The sequence below is a fragment of the Calliphora vicina genome, chromosome 1 (genome assembly GCF_958450345.1).
Source record: "Calliphora vicina chromosome 1, idCalVici1.1, whole genome shotgun sequence".
Lineage (NCBI taxonomy): Eukaryota > Metazoa > Arthropoda > Insecta > Diptera > Calliphoridae > Calliphora > Calliphora vicina.
In genome coordinates, this window is record NC_088780.1 from 75469213 (window position 1) to 75486923 (window position 17711).

General features: G+C 32.4%; 1 protein-coding gene across 1 annotated transcript; it reads left to right on the forward strand.

Annotated features, from left to right (window-relative positions):
- The first annotated feature begins 4991 nt into the window (after window positions 1–4991).
- LOC135963209 (U3 small nucleolar ribonucleoprotein protein IMP4) lies at window positions 4992–6086 on the forward strand. Its single transcript, XM_065514976.1, has 2 exons — window positions 4992–5211; window positions 5267–6086. Exons 1-2 carry the CDS (start codon window positions 5025–5027, stop codon window positions 5989–5991), a joined length of 912 nt encoding a protein of 303 aa, XP_065371048.1. The 5' UTR covers window positions 4992–5024; the 3' UTR covers window positions 5992–6086.
- The last annotated feature ends 11625 nt before the right edge of the window (window positions 6087–17711 follow it).

Sequence of the window (17711 nt, forward strand, 5' to 3'; positions counted from 1 at the left end):
AACCATGTATTTTTTACAAGAAATTGTAAAATGTTGAAAAAAGTCGGAAAGTCGAAAATAGTCGAAAAAAGTCGATTTAACTAAAAAGTCCGGCACTGGCTGGACTAATTAAATAATAATATTAGATATAAGATTTGAACCACTTATTGTTAGTTCATTAATTAATGAAGATACAATAAATAAATGATGAAAAAAAAAAAAAAAAAAAAAAAAAAAACTAAAAAGTCGAATGTTCGAAAAGTCGACTTTTCATAAATTACCAAAAGACGACTTTTTTAAAAACGAAAATAGTCTAAAGGTCGAAAAGTCGACTTTTGTTTCAACTAGAGAACCCTATTAAGCAGAGTATGAAAACAAACAAAACATTTCGCAAACGTTTGCAAAATGTACAAAACAAATCAAAAATTTTAAATAGTATTGTACATGAGCAAAAACAAAGCAAAAACTTTTCAAGTGACAAAGAGAGAAAACGAAACGATTGGCTTTTCACTCATCTGCATTATTTAATTTACCGTTACAATCGTACATTTGAGTACAAAACAGATAGAGAAACGTATTTTTTATTCGTTTTGTTTTTTTTGTACTTTGTTCTCTATTATAAAGAGTAAATCAATTACCAAACGTTTTTTATCAGAATGTTTCAATATTGTTCTTACTCTTTTCTAGCTGCGTACGTTTATATTAATGTACAGTTTGCGCTCACGAGCAAAAACAATACAAAATGGCACAATCATTCTCATTGTTTATGTTTGGTTTATGTTTTACTCACTGAAAAGAACAAAACAAAACGATAGCAAACGTTTAGATTTGTTTATTTCCGTACTCTGCTATTAACAAATACTACAACATACATTTTGTTTTTGCTTTTTACCCAATCTGTCAAAAAACACAAGAAAGGCGAATTCAATATTAAAGTGGAATTTAACAAAAAACTGGTTTAATATATATATTTATTGCTTCATTTCATGTGGAGGATGTTAAAATGTTCGATGATGAGTTCAAACGCGTGGAGAAACAGAAGAAATTGAATATAAAACAACAGAAAAAAGTGGACGCATTAAAAACACACAAATACAAACACACACATATATATGGCGCGCACCAACACAAACATAAATTTTGACAGTTTGGATAAAGCAGCTGGGCTAATGGGAACACCTTATATGAATTCGCCTTGGGTAAAAAGTTGTTCAAGGTGCATTTAAGAAGGTGCCATCGACAGCACAGCTGATTATAGAAATAGCACGCACAAATGTCAAACTACATATATAAAAAATATCCGCCCGTACGCCCGTATGTCAAACTCTATATATAAAAAATAAATGAATTCGCCTGTATTTATTTCAATTCGCCACTGCTGTCACCTTGTTAAATACGCCTTGAAGTTGTTTTTATGTTATGTTTCAAGGCGTATTTAACAAGGTGACAGCAGTGGCGAATTGAAATAAATACAGGCGAATTCACTTATTTTTTATATATGAGTTTGACATACGGACGTACGGGCGAATATTTTTTATATATGTAGTTTGACATTTGTGCGTGCTATTTCTATAATCAGCTGTGCTGCCGATAGCACCTTATTAAATGCACCAAAGTAAATTAATAAAGTAGACTCAGTAGAACAGCTGACTATTTTTTTTACTTTGGTCTGAACTGTCAATTCACTTGTGGTTGTTGTGGCGAAAAATACAACAAGCCCAAAAGCAAAAACAACAACAGGCAATTTTTACAGCTCAGACCTTAACCAAAAACAAAATTGCTTGTGGTTTTTGTAAATGTTGTATTTGTTGTAGTACTGTCGCTACCAAGGCGAATTCATATAAGGTGTCCTCATTAGCCCAGCTGATCATCAGCTGTTTTATCCGAACTGTCAAAATTTATGTTTGTGTTGGTGCGCGCCATATATATGTGTGTGTTTGTATGTGTGTGTTTTTAATGCGTCCACTTTTTTCTGTTGTTTTATATTCAATTTCTTCTGTTTCTCCACGCGTTTGAGAACTCATCATCGAACATTTTAACATCCTCCACATGAAATGAAGCAATAAAAATATATATTACACTAGTTTTTTGTTAAATTCCACTTTAATATTGAATTCGCCTTACTTGTGTTTTTTGACAGATTGGGTAAAAAGCAAAAACAAAATGTATGTTGTTTTTGTATTGTTGTACTTGTTGTAGGGATGCATACACCTTATATGAATTCGCCTTGGTCGCTACCAAAGTAAATTAATAAAGTAGACTCAGTAGAACAGCTGACTATTTTCTTATTCAGTCTGAACTGTCAATTCACTTGTGGTTGTTGTGGCGAAAAATACAACAACCCCAAAAGCAAAAACAACAACAGGTAACTTTGACAGCTCAGACCTTAAACCAAAAACAAAATTGCTTGTGGTTTTTGTAAATGTTGTATTTGTTGTAGTACTGTCGCTACTTTATTAATTTACTTTGGTCGCTACTTTATTAATTTACTTTGAAATGCACCTTGTCATGTTTTGTTCACGCGAGTTATAATCAGAGACCAGCGCCGAACGGCTGTAAGCCGGCTGAGCCGAGTCGCCGATAAATTTTCAAAACAGCCGCCGCCGAATTTTTTTCGGCTTTAGTCGGCTGGAACGTAGACGCCGTTTATGATAAAAGTTCCTAAGTCCCCTTTTACAATGCAGAAATTGAAAGGCAGACATTTTTCTCATTCTCTTTTGAACTAACCTAAACCTGTGTAAAACACACTCTACCTCTTCAACCCCTCACCCACAAACTTCGTCTGTCTGCCTTTCAATACCTGCTTTGTATTCACTTTTTAAATTTTTAATTTTTTAGAATTTGAGTAGTTAATGTTTAAGGCTCCATTAAGCTGAACTCACCCATGAGTTTCAGAAACAGTTTTTGTTCGGAACATTTTTTTTATATGTAGTTTGACATTCTATTTTTGAGAGAAACTTCAAACTACATATAAAAAAAAATTGTTCCGAACAAAAAATGTTTCAGAAACTCATGGGTGAATTCAGCTTTAGTCTTTGCGTTCTGTAACGTTTCTGTTCTGTGCCGTTCTGAATACTGTTATATTGTAGTTAGTTTTTCCGTAAGATCAGCTGTTTTTAAAATAATAACCAAAAAACCATCTTGGTGATATTGTTACCATTTTTAGTGTTTTTTGTATTTAGACATTCAACATATTATTGTGAACATTTTTATAAATACATACATACATTTTTTGTTAATGATTTAATTTAAACTAATTTTTTTATATACATAGTACATCATAGACTAACATAGACCCGAATCAGCTGTTTTTAGCAACATGGCGGAGGCAAACAAAAAAAATTTACGAAAAATTAACAAAAGAAAATGTATAATAAACCACGGTAGATTTAAAAGAGGGACAAACATATAAATGTAACTTTCTATATCTCGTCTCACACACTCATCGATTTTTACTACATTTTATTTTTTCTCTCGCTCTAAGATCTGCCTTAATGGTGGAATTGAAAAAATGGTAAACAAAAAATGTAAACAAAACCATACGGTTCGATATTACTATTTTGACAGCTGTCAATGGTTTCTTATCTGGGTATCTGTGTAGTACATACATTAAAAGAAATTTATATTTATATTATTAAATTTCAATGTTTTTTTGAAAATATTATATTTATTATTCTTTTGTTAATAATAAATATTTCCCAAGGCGTATTTAACAAGGTGACAGCAGTGGCGAATTGAAATAAATACAGGCGAATTCACTTATTTTTTATATATAGAGTTTGACATACGGACGTACGGGCGAATATTTTTTATATATGTAGTTTGACATTTGTGCGTGCTATATCTATAATCAGCTGTGCTGCCGATGGCACCTTATTAAATGCACCTTGATATTTCCCTTTCACTGCTTTCATATTGTTGGCATTTTTGTGTATATATGATATCAGCTGTTTAGCTGTCACTCAACAGATTCATCCGCAACAGAACGGCAACGTTACAGAAAAACTAACGACACAAGGCGAATTTATACAAGGTGGAGTCAGTCAAACAGCTGATAATTTTTTTTTCGCTTTTTGGTTCTAACATTGACAGTTGTTATTTTTATATATAAATATCTACGTATTCTAAGCTTATTAACAAAATATTTATTGTTTACATAAATATGTAAAGCCCTCACTATTCAATTATCTACACTATATTAAGTTTAAATACTTATTTGTTTAATTTTTCATTTTGGTTTTTTGACATTTGTTAAGACCAATCGTTGTTTTTGTAGAACTGACACCACCTTGTATAAATTCGCCTTGCTAACGACATACACCAAGGCGAATTCATATAAGGTGTCCTCATTAGCCCAGCTGATCATCAGCTGTTTTATCCGAACCAAGGCGTATTTAACAAGGTGACAGCAGTGGCGAATTGAAATAAATACAGGCGAATTCATTTATTTTTTATATATGAAGTTTGACATAATGGCGTTCCGGCGAATATTTTTTATATATGCAGTTTGACATTATCGCGTGCTAGTTCTGTAATCAGCTGTTCTCGTGAGGTCACCTTATTAGATTCGCCTTGATCCGAACTGTCAAAATTTATGTTTGTGTTGGTGCGCGCCATATATATGTGTGTGTTTTTAATGCGTCCACTTTTTTCTGTTGTTTTATATTCAATTTCTTCTGTTTCTCCACGCGTTTGAACTCATCATCGAACATTTTAACATCCTCCACATGAAATGAAGCAATAAAAATATATATTACACTAGTTTTTTGTTAAATTCCACTTTAATATTGAATTCGCCTTACTTGTGTTTTTTGACAGATTGGGTAAAAAGCAAAAACAAAATGTATGTTGTTTTTGTATTGTTGTACTTGTTGTAGGGATGCATACACCTTATATGAATTCGCCTTGACATACACAAAGTAAATTAATAATTTCGGCCTTTATTCGGCTGACAGCCGGCTAGCCGCCGCCGCGAAATTTATTCGGCGCAGGTCTCTGGTTATAATAATGTCAATTTCTCACTCGTGTGATTGATTCCAAGCAAGATGTTGCGCAGACAAGCTAGATTAAGGCGTGAATACCTTTATCAAAAGGCTAAGGAAAGTCGTCAAAATAAAACCAGAGCTAAAAAAAATAAAATTGAACAAAGTGTGCATCAAAATACATATATTCATGGAGATGTACAAAGAGACGCAATTCAAATACAAGAAAATCTTAAATACGATACAATTGGTATAGAAAATTTCTTTTAGACCTATAAAGTATTTATTTTTATTTTTTATTCTAGTTGAGAATTCCAATACATTTGATGATGAGTATCGCTATGCCGGACGGGAAGATCCTAAAATAATGATAACGACTTCACACGAACCCTCTGCTAGGTTGAAAATGTTTGTAAAAGAGCTAAGATTAATAATACCTAATTCTCAACGTATGAATAGAGGAAAGTATGAGTTAAAACAGATTGTACATGCTTGTAAAGCTAATGATGTTACAGACTTAATTATTGTTCATGAGCACAGAGGAGTACCAGATAATCTTGTTATATGCCATTTGCCATATGGTCCTACCTCATTTTTTAATATATCTGGTGTTGTAATGCGACATGATATACCTGAAATTGGACACATGAGTGAACAGAATCCCCATTTAGTTTTTCATAATTTCAAAACCATTCTTGGACAACGTGTAACAAAAATATTAAAACATCTTTTTCCTGTGCCTAAAGTAGAATCAAAGCGTGTCATCACATTTGCTAATCATGATGACTTTATTTCATTTCGTCATCATACATATCAATTTGTTAATAAGGAATTGGAGCTCCATGAGGTAGGACCTCGTTTTCAACTTAAATTATATCAAATTAAGTTAGGAACACTTGATGAGATTCATGCTGCTAATATTGAATGGGTTCTTAGGCCATATATGAATACTTCTATTAAAAGACGTTTTTTATCTGATGATGATGGTTGGGATCAGGACGATGTGAGGAACTCAAATACCAAATGCTAAAGTTATTGCCTACGAAATATATACACTTTTAATAATGCTAAAGGCACTATTATACAATAAAGATTAACTTCCTGCTTCTATATTTCAAGCGAAAATCCTATCTAGATATTTTGTATAAAAACACAAATTTTCTGTGGTAACTAAAGAGATGCCAACCATTTTGTGTATTAATCTCGTTAGTAAGAATACACAATTTCGTTAAGGAAGCCAATTATTTTAACAGTTTAGAGATGTTTTCATTCAAAATTTCTAGACGAATGTTGCATTGTGAATAAAGAAACAGGAAGTATTTCACAGATTATTAGTCAAGGCGTACTAACAAGGTGAGTGCGTCCCGGCAACAAATACAACAATGCAAAAACAACAGGCAATTTGTTTTTGTTAAAATGTACGGTAAATGTCAAAATCAAGGCGAAATAAAATATTACTATGTTATTTACAATAACAAATGTAAACATAAACAAAGTTTGACATATAGTGTACATAAAACCACAGCGAATTAAGAAACAGCTGATTTTATGCACTCACCAAAGTAAATTAATAAAGTAGACTCAGTAGAACAGCTGACTATTTTTTTTACTTTGGTCTAATCTGTCAATTCACTTGTGGTTGTTGTGGCGAAAAATACAACAAGCCCAAAAGCAAAAACAACAACAGGCAACTTTGACAGCTCAGACCTTAAACCAAAAACAAAATTGCTTGTGGTTTTTGTAAATGTTGTATTTGTTGTAGTACTGTCGCTACTTTATTAATTTACTTTGGCACTCACCTTGTTAATACGCCTTGATTATTAGTGTTCAAAAATAAGGAAACCAAAATATGATTAGTTTTAAAATATAAACATTTATGTTTTCTATTTAAAAAAATGTTTTAATAAATGCAAAGGCTAAAAAAAGGTTGTGATGGTTTGTATTTTCCTTTTTTAATGTAGAACGTGGTAGAGCTAGCATTACAGTTAATGAAAAAAGTCTACATACACCCTATCAAAGTATACCAAGTAGTCCGAATTTTGACAGCAGTACCTAATTAAACATGTGTTAGTAAAAAAGTACCTAACTCTAAACATCCCAGCAGTTCTAGGAGACAGTACCGAACTAGTGATTTTACCCATTACTTCAATAGCCACGTGACTAGTCATTTTAACACGGGCATGTCCTAAGCAGGGGGTCAATTGTCTCTTTTTGATTACAATGGGAATGTCTAATAGCTGGTCCAAAGTAGTCAACGCATTGGATTCACATACTGGTTACATAGCGTCAGTTACCATACTAGCTTTGTAACTGGTTACTTGATCAGCTACTTGACTAGTTATTTTAACACGTGCAAATTTAATTACAATTAAATTTAATTAAATTCATTTATAAATGGCTGGGGAGCCCTTAAATGATTATGATATATACAGTGCCGAACTTAAGTATTGGCACAGGATGCTCATTTTACTTTAAGGACTATTTAAAGGCCGTATTGTAGAGATTTTTAATAAAAAATATATTTACCAGATACTGATGAATTTCCTGCAAAATATAAACAACTTCATTTCAACAATTTAATACCACTATTTATTAATAACAAAACTACATAAAAATACTTAATTTCAATGAACAAAATTATTGGCACACTTCATTAAAAGCTAAAAAAACATTTCATTTAGGAAGCAATATTGCAAAATTTAATATATAGTTGCAAGTGATTTTTGCTTTATAACTGCCTCGAGTAGCTTAGGCATGAATCTACCAACTTGTTTGTGATATCTAACCCAATACTTTGCCATTATTCAACTAATGCCTTTTTCACTCGCTTATCTAGCTCTTCCCACAGATGCTCTATTGGGTTGAGATCCGGAGATTGTTGAGGGTGTGGTAGGACATGCGAAATATTGTATGAAAGCAACATACGTCCAGTATAGGCCGAATGTTTGGGATCATTGTCATGTTGAAAAGTGAAAGAAAATGGTAAATTTAACTTTTCTGTACTTTTCTTGAGGTGTATCCGTATATTTCACTTTGTCCATTATTTCGTCAATGAACACCAGCTCTACAACCCCTGAAGCGGACATACAACCCCACACAATTACCTCTCCAGCACCATGTTTTACTATTGAAGCAATATTTTGTTTTTCCAGCTCTTTATTGGTTTTTTTTCTATACCGTTTGACGGCCATCAGAGCGAAAAATATTAAATTTGTTTGCATCAGAGAATAGCACTTGGTGCTAAAAATCATGTGGCTTACGTAAATTCCTAAACGTCATATACTAAACGCTTCTTTTGGTTCACAGATGAAATAAATGGTTTACGCCTAGCAATACGACAACTATAGTTTGTCTTCTGGAGCACTCTTCTGGCTATTGCTGCGTGAACTTCTTTCCCAAACTCTTCCTTAATCTCTACAGCAACCTGTGTTGAAGATATTTTTGGACATAACTTGACCTTTTTGATTATATGGCTGTATTTACGCTCACTTAAGAATCTAGGACGACCTGTATGTTTAGCACTTTCAAGTGTTGATGTTGCCTTAAAACGTTGCACGATACTCCAAATTGTAAAACGGCTTCTTTCCATAATCTCTACAATCTCAGCGTATGATTTTCCTTGATTGTGCAAGTGAAGTATGATTTTGCGCTCAGATTCTGTTGTTTCATTTTATTTGATAGCTATTTTCAGCAAAATTGATAATTATTGTGCTCATTTTTTACAAATTGACATTAACAGTTTTAGAAACGAAAACTGTAATAGGATCAGTTTATAAAGGACACTCGTACTTATTTCCAATTCGCAAAAAATCGAATTAAGCTACGAAACAATTATAAAACTAAAAAAAACACACAATAAAATATATAAATAATATTTAATTAAAGAAAATTATTATTTTTTTATTATTATTATCAAGCTTATTCTCCATTTATGTGGAAAAGCTTATGAAAATATTAAGACAGTAAGCTTTTAAATACAACACTTAATATAATATTATATTTGTAAGCTTATTCTACAATTGCAAGAATAAGCTTTTAGTAATATTACACATGTAATATTATCACGAGGGTTCCGTTTCGATTTTTCTACAATTGTTACTATAACCTTTTTCAAGATTTTCTTAAGACTTTCTCAAGCTTAATGCTTGTGTTGGTAAGCTTAATATAATATTATTCTCAATACATTTGGTTTGTTGGGTACTTGCTTAACTGCTGGGATGTGTTAGTAACAAAAATGTACATGTGTTGGTGCTTTTTTAATTATTACCGGATACAGAGTTCTATAAGATTTTTATGGCTAAATCAAAACTTATATATTTACTCTAATGATCTGAAAGTTTTGCTGTTGAAAATTAGTAAATTCAGTTCAAAAAAATTGGCAGGAATATTAGCTCTGTTCAATAAATAAAAGTTGTTAGTAGCTAGTAACAATTGTTACTGGAAAAGCGTTCATTAACTCAAAAAACTTGCAAGTAGAGAAAAAATCAAGAGCGTATAAATTTTAGAGAGTGTTCTTTCGTTGCAAACTATTACAAGTTCTATTTGGAACTCGTAATAGCAGCTTATATTTCAAATGTTTTGTATTATTGTTTATTTATTTACAATTTTATGTTTGTGGTGAAAAAATGTCAAAAAAAAGAATTATCAATAAAATTGAAGAAAATGTGAGTATTTATACATTTTAAAAGGAATAAAATAAGAAAATTGTGTGTATAAAACAATTGTTACTGGAAAAGCGTTCATTTACTTTTTACTATTATTGAGAATTTAAAAGAGTAATTTTGTAAATTTTGATTTTATTCTCTCGTTGCAAGTATTTACTTTATTATGACAAAAATTAACTAAAAATTTTGAAGCAGTAAACAATTTAAGCACATAATCAGCCCAATTATGAATAAAAATTCCGCGGGAGTTTTTTCCCGTTTCTCATTTTTCCTATTCAAATTCAATGGGAAAAAACTCCCGGGGAACAAACTCCCGCGGAATTTTTTATTCATAATTGGTCTGAATGATAGCACTGAAATTGCTTTTGATGCGTTTAATGATTCATTGGGTGTTTTTTCTTTTAATTGTGTGAACGAGTTAGAAGTTCTGAAAGCCCTTGATAAGGTTAAATCAAAGGCTGTCGGAGTTGATACTGTACCATACAATTCTTAAAACTTATTTATCCCCACATTTCTGATGTTATATTACATCTTATTAATACTGTATTAACGACTTCTACCTTCCCTTCTGTTTGGAAAGTTGCTAGGGTGGTACCTATACCTAAATCTAAGATTGTTTCCTCTCCAGCTGACCTAAGACCGATCTCAATATTGCCTGCGTTATCTAAAGTAATTGAGAACATCATTAAGGATCAAATGCTTCTCTCCATTGGGAATAAAATTTCAGTATCTCAATATGCTTTTCGTCAGGGATATAACACTACGTCACTTTTAGTGAGCCTAACTGATAGTATTAGAAATTCTGTGAATGACAAGAAACTATGTGTGTTAGTATCCTTAGATTTAACTAAGGCTTTCAATTCAATATGTTTTTCTACCATGATCACCGTACTAAGAAACACATTTAACTTTTCTAGATCTGCATGTAGACTTATTATGTCTTACCTATCCGGCAGAACACAGTTTGTCGATATTCTTGGTAAATACTCTGGTGTGTTACCACTTAAGTCTGGTGTTCCGCAGGGATCGGTCTTAGGCCCGTTGTTATTCTTACTTTATGTTAATGGTCTGCCCGGAGCTATTGGTTCTAATATATGCACACCGTTTCTGTTTGCAGATGACATTTTTCCACAAATCATTCTTTTCCTGACGTTTTGGAGTCCAATATTAATTTTAGCCTTAGTAAAGTTACTGAATGGTTAAGAGAGAACTCACTTTCTGTTAATCCATCTAAGTCTAAAGCCATGTTGTTTGGTCCAACTGGAACCAATTACCTGATTTGGACGTGTTTATCTGCAATTCTCGTATTGAGTTCGTTTGTCAAAATAAGTGTCTTGGAGTCGTAATTGACAGTCATTTAAATTTTGAAGCGCATTTTGATCTACTATATCGAAGAATTACTTGCATTCTACGTAGAATTTATTCGATGAGAATCTTTCTGCCCGTTGAAATCAAGAGGAGGTTAGCGCACTCATTAATGATGCCTCATATTTTGTATGGCTTGGAAGCTTTTTCTGGTGCTACTGCTTTTTGAAAATATTAGAGCGGACTGTGAATTCTACTGTCAGGTTTGTATTCAATGTGCGACGTCGTGAACATGTCTCTGAATTTGTTAAGAGTTTTTTGGGTTGCTACTTTAACCAGTTTGTAAATTTTCGTAACTTAGTTCTCTTCTATCGTATTATAAAAAGTGGCATACCTAATCATTTGTGCAAAAAATTTATTTTTTCTCGATCTACTAGAAACAAACAAATACTGATACCTAAAATCAGATACTCTCTATTTGAAAGGTCTTTCGTTGTAAGAGTTGCAAGGTCTTGGAACTGTCTTCCGCATGAGTTACGTATATTTTCCCACAGCAATAATGTATTTCGTCTCAAGCTTTTGAGATCTTTTCATTAATTTCCATTATTTTACAATTGAAATTAAATGTTACCATATCCGGACGATTGCCTCTTTTTATACCCTTCAGCTTCGTGAGAAGGGTATATATAAGTTTGTCATTCCGTTTGTAATTTCTACATTTTTCATTTCCGACCCTATAAAGTATACATATTCTGGATCCTTATAGATAGCGGAGTCGATTAAGCCATGTCCGTCTGTCTGTCTGTCGTCTGTCTGTCTGTTGAAATCAATTTTCTGAAGGCCCCAGATATCTCCGGGATCCAAATCTTCAACAATTCTGTCAGACATACTTTCGAGAATTTTGCTATTTAAAATCAGCAAAATCCGTCCATAAATAACGGAGATATGAGCAAAAATCCGAGACAACCTCTGAAAATTTCATCAAAAAACACAATGTTGCATGCTTTGACAAAAAAGCAACAAAACGTATGGTTGTTGCTTTGGCGTTGTTGTTGTTTTTTATACAACTAAACGTTTGTTTGGTTGTGTGTTGGTTTTTTTGACAAAAAAACAACAAAACGTATGTTTGGATGTGCAAGCTTTGCGTATTTTGTTTCTTTTGGCGTTGTTGTTGTTTTTTATAAAACTAAATTTTTGTTTGGTTGTGTGTTGGTTTTTTTGACAAAAAATCAACAAATCGTATGTTTGAATGTGCATGCTTTGCGTATTTTGTTTTTCTTTTGTGTTTTGTTTCTTTTGGCGTTGTTGTTGTTTTTTATACAATTAAACGTATGTTTGGATGTGTGTTGGTTTCATTGCCTTGCGTATTTTGTTTTTTCTTTTGGTGTTCTGTTTCGTTTGGCGTTGTTGTTGTTTTTTGTGTTCTTGATAAATTTAGGATGCTGTAAGCTGAAAGTGGACAATGTACATACATACCTATATACTAATTATAAAAAATAATAATGCATCCACAACAAAGGTGAAGGGTATATAAGATTCGGCATAGCCGAATATAGCACTCTTACTTGTTTTTAATTACAATTAAATTTAATTAAATTCATTTATAAATGGCTGGGGAGCCCTTAAATGATTATGATATATATATATATATAAATATTATATTGTTTTTTATTGATATTTACTCAGAATATTTGATACTTTGTAATACGTTTTTTGGCCTAGATGGCTTTATATTACTATAAAACAGAAATAAAATAAATAAATAAAAATACAAATTGTTGGAACCTTCCATAAATTCTTCAAAATTGCTCTAGTTCTCAAATTATATCTTTAAATTTTTGCTCAAGCATTTTATTATTTGCATCAAGGACGCATTTAAAATACATGTTGTATTCTAGCATGGTTCCTCAGAATTGTGTTTCAACGGCCAAAACTAACTTTTGAAACGATTGAGATCTTTTTGTATTTTTTTAATGTACAGATAACTTCTTGAACACCCATAGTTATATGGTCATAAAATCATATATTAGATTCATAAATATAAGGAGGTAAAATAAAAACGACAAGGATTTAAATTAAAATGCCATAACTAATATAGAGAAAATTGGAGTTATTTGAATAAAACTTGTTAATAATAATTTTATAAAATTATATATAGGGTTAAAGAGAATGGCCCATAATCATAGTCAAAAATAAAGTACATTTTAAGAGAATTAAACTCGACTCTACTTAAGAGTGGACTTTAGGTCAGTGATGTTCAAAAATAAAAATGAAGATGTATTGGTGAGAGAGCTACCCAGCAAACATAATGTCAAACACTTAAAATAATAACAAAATGAAGAAAGTTTTGATTTAGAATTTATGTCAAATAATACCAATTTATTAAATGAATGTAATTTAAATTTTAAGGAAATGAAAAAATATACATTGTAAGTCCGAAATTCTCTTAAATTTTGTATTTAGTTTTGACTTTGTTTCATTGAGATCAATTGTAATTGAAACGCGTGTGTTTGCTATGCTTCGAACAGAAACAACCAACAACAATGCCTAATAATTTTCTGAAAAAAATGACGATAGTCCGCCACATGTGTTTTCTTCGCATGCTCAGCGATGAATGAACAAAAGTCTTTAAAAGAGAATAACAAATGTGTGTAAATTTTTCAAACAATTGTTGTATGGCGTGAACATCGTTGCTTTAGGTCTATCATAGACAAGTTAAAGTATACTTCTGACGCTGAAGTCGACTCTAAATCCTCTCACCAATACACTTACTCTCACCAACACATTCAATTCTTTATTTTATTCAGTGCACCTACAAACACACAAATACAAAAACTGAAAAAATAAAGAAAAAGTCATACACCAGTGCTCATACGTATTCCTAGTTGTCTCGTTGCGTGGACAGCGACTACTAAAATGTAAGAGCATAAGAATACGTGTGATTTTATTTTCCACAATTGTGGTATGGGCTGCGCCAAGGCGAATTCATATGAATTCGCCTTGGGCTGCGCATTACTGATTCCAAGGCGTATTTAACAAGGTGACAGCAGTGGCGAATTGAAATAAATACAGGCGAATTCACTTATTTTTTATATATAGAGTTTGACATACGGGCGTACGAACGAATATTATTTATATATGTAGTTTGACATTTGTGCGTGCTATTTCAATAATCAGCTGTGCTGCCGATGGCACCTTATTTAATGCACCTTGACTGATTCATATTCAACTTGGGTCCCAAGGCGAATTTATACAAGGTGGAGTCAGTCAAACAGCTGATAATTTTTTTTCGCTTTTTGGTTCTAACAACTGTCAAAGCAAGGTGCATTTAATAAGGTGCCATCGGCAGCACAGCTGATTATAGAAATAGCACGCACAAATGTCAAACTACATATATAAAAAATATTCGCCTGTACGCCCGTATGTCAAACTCTATATATAAAAAATAAGTGAATTCGCCTGTATTTATTTCAATTCGCCACTGCTGTCACCTTGTTAAATACGCCTTGTGTCAAAGCTTGTTTTTATATTTAAATATCTACATATTCTAAGCTTATTAACAAAATATTTATTGTTTACATAAATAAGTAGAGCCCTCACTATTCAATTATCTACACTATATTAAGTTTAAATACTTATTTGTTTAATTTTTCATTTTGGTTTTTTGACATTTGTTAAGACCAATCGTTGTTTTTGAAGAACTGACACCACCTTGTATAAATTCGCCTTGTTGGGTCCCATACGAGATATTGCTATAAAAGAAAATAATTTTGCGCCGAAAGCTTAATAGATCGTATGTGAAGTCCGGCCAACCAGCCAAATCGACAACACAGACAAACAACCATGGCGTTAAGGTAGTTCTTTGTATTTGGTGGTAACAAAAAGGTGCTGGAATCTGACCAGCCGATCACAGGGAACCTGTGCCGAACACAACTGATTCCTTTGAAGCGAGCATTGGCTGTAAACCGCCCGGAATATGTGACCAGACATGAAACCGTAATATTCCATCATGACATCGCTCGGCCATATGTTGCAATACCTGTTGAAACTATTCCGCCTCTGATTTGACAGCTCCAGCTTTGTGGGGTTTTTTGAAGTCGCGGGTTTATGTTAACAAGCCTCAGACTCTTGCAGCTCTTAAAGCCAATATCCTTCAAGAATGTGAGGACCTATCGTCGAAAGTTTTGGCCAAAGTGATGGAAAATGCCATAAAAAGGGCTCAAATGACAATCAACTGTGGCGGCGGCCATTTACATGACATTATATTCTCGACTTGATTTAAAAAAAATTAAAAGACCAAATAAAAATAATACACAAGAAGAATCAGTTTTTAATTTTTTTTTTAATTACAGCCAAAAAACATCGTACCTCCAACGGATTTCGTGTTATAGTGCATTAATTACTTGTAATCTCATTAATATATCACACTATGGGCAAGAAAGTGATTCTGAGATTAAATAAGAAACTAAGAAATATCCGTATGTGCCCATTATTAATGGCTTAAAAAAATAATATTTGAATAGATTAATAGATGAAACTAAAAGTCGACCAAGGTGCATTTAATAAGGTGCCATCGGCAGCACATCTGATTATAAAAATAGCACGCACAAATGTCAAACTACATATATACAAAATATCAGCCCGTATGTCAAACTCTATATATAAAAAATAAGTGAATACGCCTGTATTTATTTCAATTCGCCACTGCTGTCACCAAGGCGTATTAACAAGGTGAGTGCATAAAATCAGCTGTTTCTTAATTCGCTGTGGTTTTATGTACACTATATGTCAAACTTTGTTTATGTTTACATTTGTTATTGTAAATAACATAGTAATATTTTAATTCGCCCTGATTTTGACATTTACAGTACATTTTAACAAAAACAAATTGCCTGTTGTTTTTGCATTGTTGTATTTGTTGCCAGGACGCACTCACCTTGTTAATACGCCTTGGCTGTCACCTTGTGAAATACGCCTTGAAGTCGACGTTACGATTCAAGGTGCATTTAATAAGGTGCCATCGGCAGCACAGCTGATTATAGAAATAGCACGCACCAATGTCAAACTACATATATAAAAAATATTCGCCCGTACGTCCGTATGTCAAACTCTATATATACAAAATAAGTGAATTCGCCTGTATTTATTTCAATTTGCCACTGCTGTCACCTTGTTAAATACGCTTTGTTACGACTTTTGCTAATTTAGGAAAAGTAGTTTTTTCGTCTTTTTATGCTATTTTAATGTAAAAGACATATGGTTACCTAAATTATTAACCCAGTTCTCCACGTAGCAATATTTATTGCTGTAATTGTCAAATTTGATTGCGTCAATGAAATTTGCGAGTGTAGACGGCAAATTGCCATAAGTAGCAATCCATTGCGCAATGATTGCAATAAGCTGTCAGTTCAGTTGTCATTAATGTAAAATTTCTTCTTTCTATGATTCAGTGCGATTAATTCATATATATATAATTAATTTAAACACAAAATATTCAATTCAATATTCAACATTCAACACAAAATATAAGCAAAATACACATCATTTTTTCATAGAACTCGCGTTGAAAATTTTGTATTTGTGACGAACGTTTTCTCCGCCTAACGCAATCGGCAATCGCTGTGCTGTTGTTCTGCCGACGTTATTGCTAGTGTTTAGCAATACAAATTGCTACGTGGAGATATAACAAAAAAGTTAGATTATTACCCTAGGTCTCCACGTAGCAATATTTATTGCTGCAATTGTCAAATTTGATTGCGTCAATGAAATTTGCGAGTGTAGACGGCAAATTGCCATATGTAGCAATCCATTGCGCAATGATTGCTCTACTGATTGCCTGAGCAATTATTGCTAAGCAATAAGCTGTCAGTTCAGTTGTCATTAATGTAAAATTTCTTCTTTCTATGATTCGGTGCGATTAATTTATACATATTTAATTTATTTAAGTACCAAAAGTAAAAAATCAAAGAAATTAGTGAAAAAAATCATGCAATACAAAATATAAGCAAAATACACTCAAGTTTTTCATAGAACTTCTCGCGTTGAAAATTTTGTATTTGTGACGAACGTTTTCTCCACCTAACACCCCGTCTACAATAGGCATGAAATGCTGTTAAAACATGATGTTAAGACTTCATGTTAAATTATTAATATGTTAATGGTGGAGTATCGTACTCATGTCAATATTAAGATATTTCATTATTTTTTGATTGTCAGCGAAGTAAATTCTATAAAACATGGGAACTGTTCGTATAATCCAATGATTTTAAAAGTTTCTTCAACGTTAACATCCATTTTTATTTATTTTTTGTTTTATAGAATTACAAAGCCAATCAATTTTTACACAATTTTGCACATTATTTTACAGCATTTATTTGTTTGTTTGTCGAATGAAAATTGTAAATGAAAAAAAGCAACAAAATGGCTGATGTCAAGCTTAAACGTCATTTCATGTTATAATAGAGTTGTTAAAACACATGGTTTAACAACCATGTTAAAACATGAGAAAAGCGCTAACATGATGTCTCTATACCTAACACTAACATCATGTTAGTGTTAATTTTTAGCATTTCATGCCTGTTGTAGACGGTGTGTAAAGCAATCAGCAATCACTCTGCTGTTGTTCTGCCGACGTTATTGCTTGAGCTTAGCAATAAATATTGCTACGTGGAGACATGGGGTTACGATTTTTTAGTTATCTTATTTACGGCCATTTTCACAATGTACGATTATTTCATTTTAACCGGAAAATTAACTAACTGTCGGTTTGTTTAACGGGGAC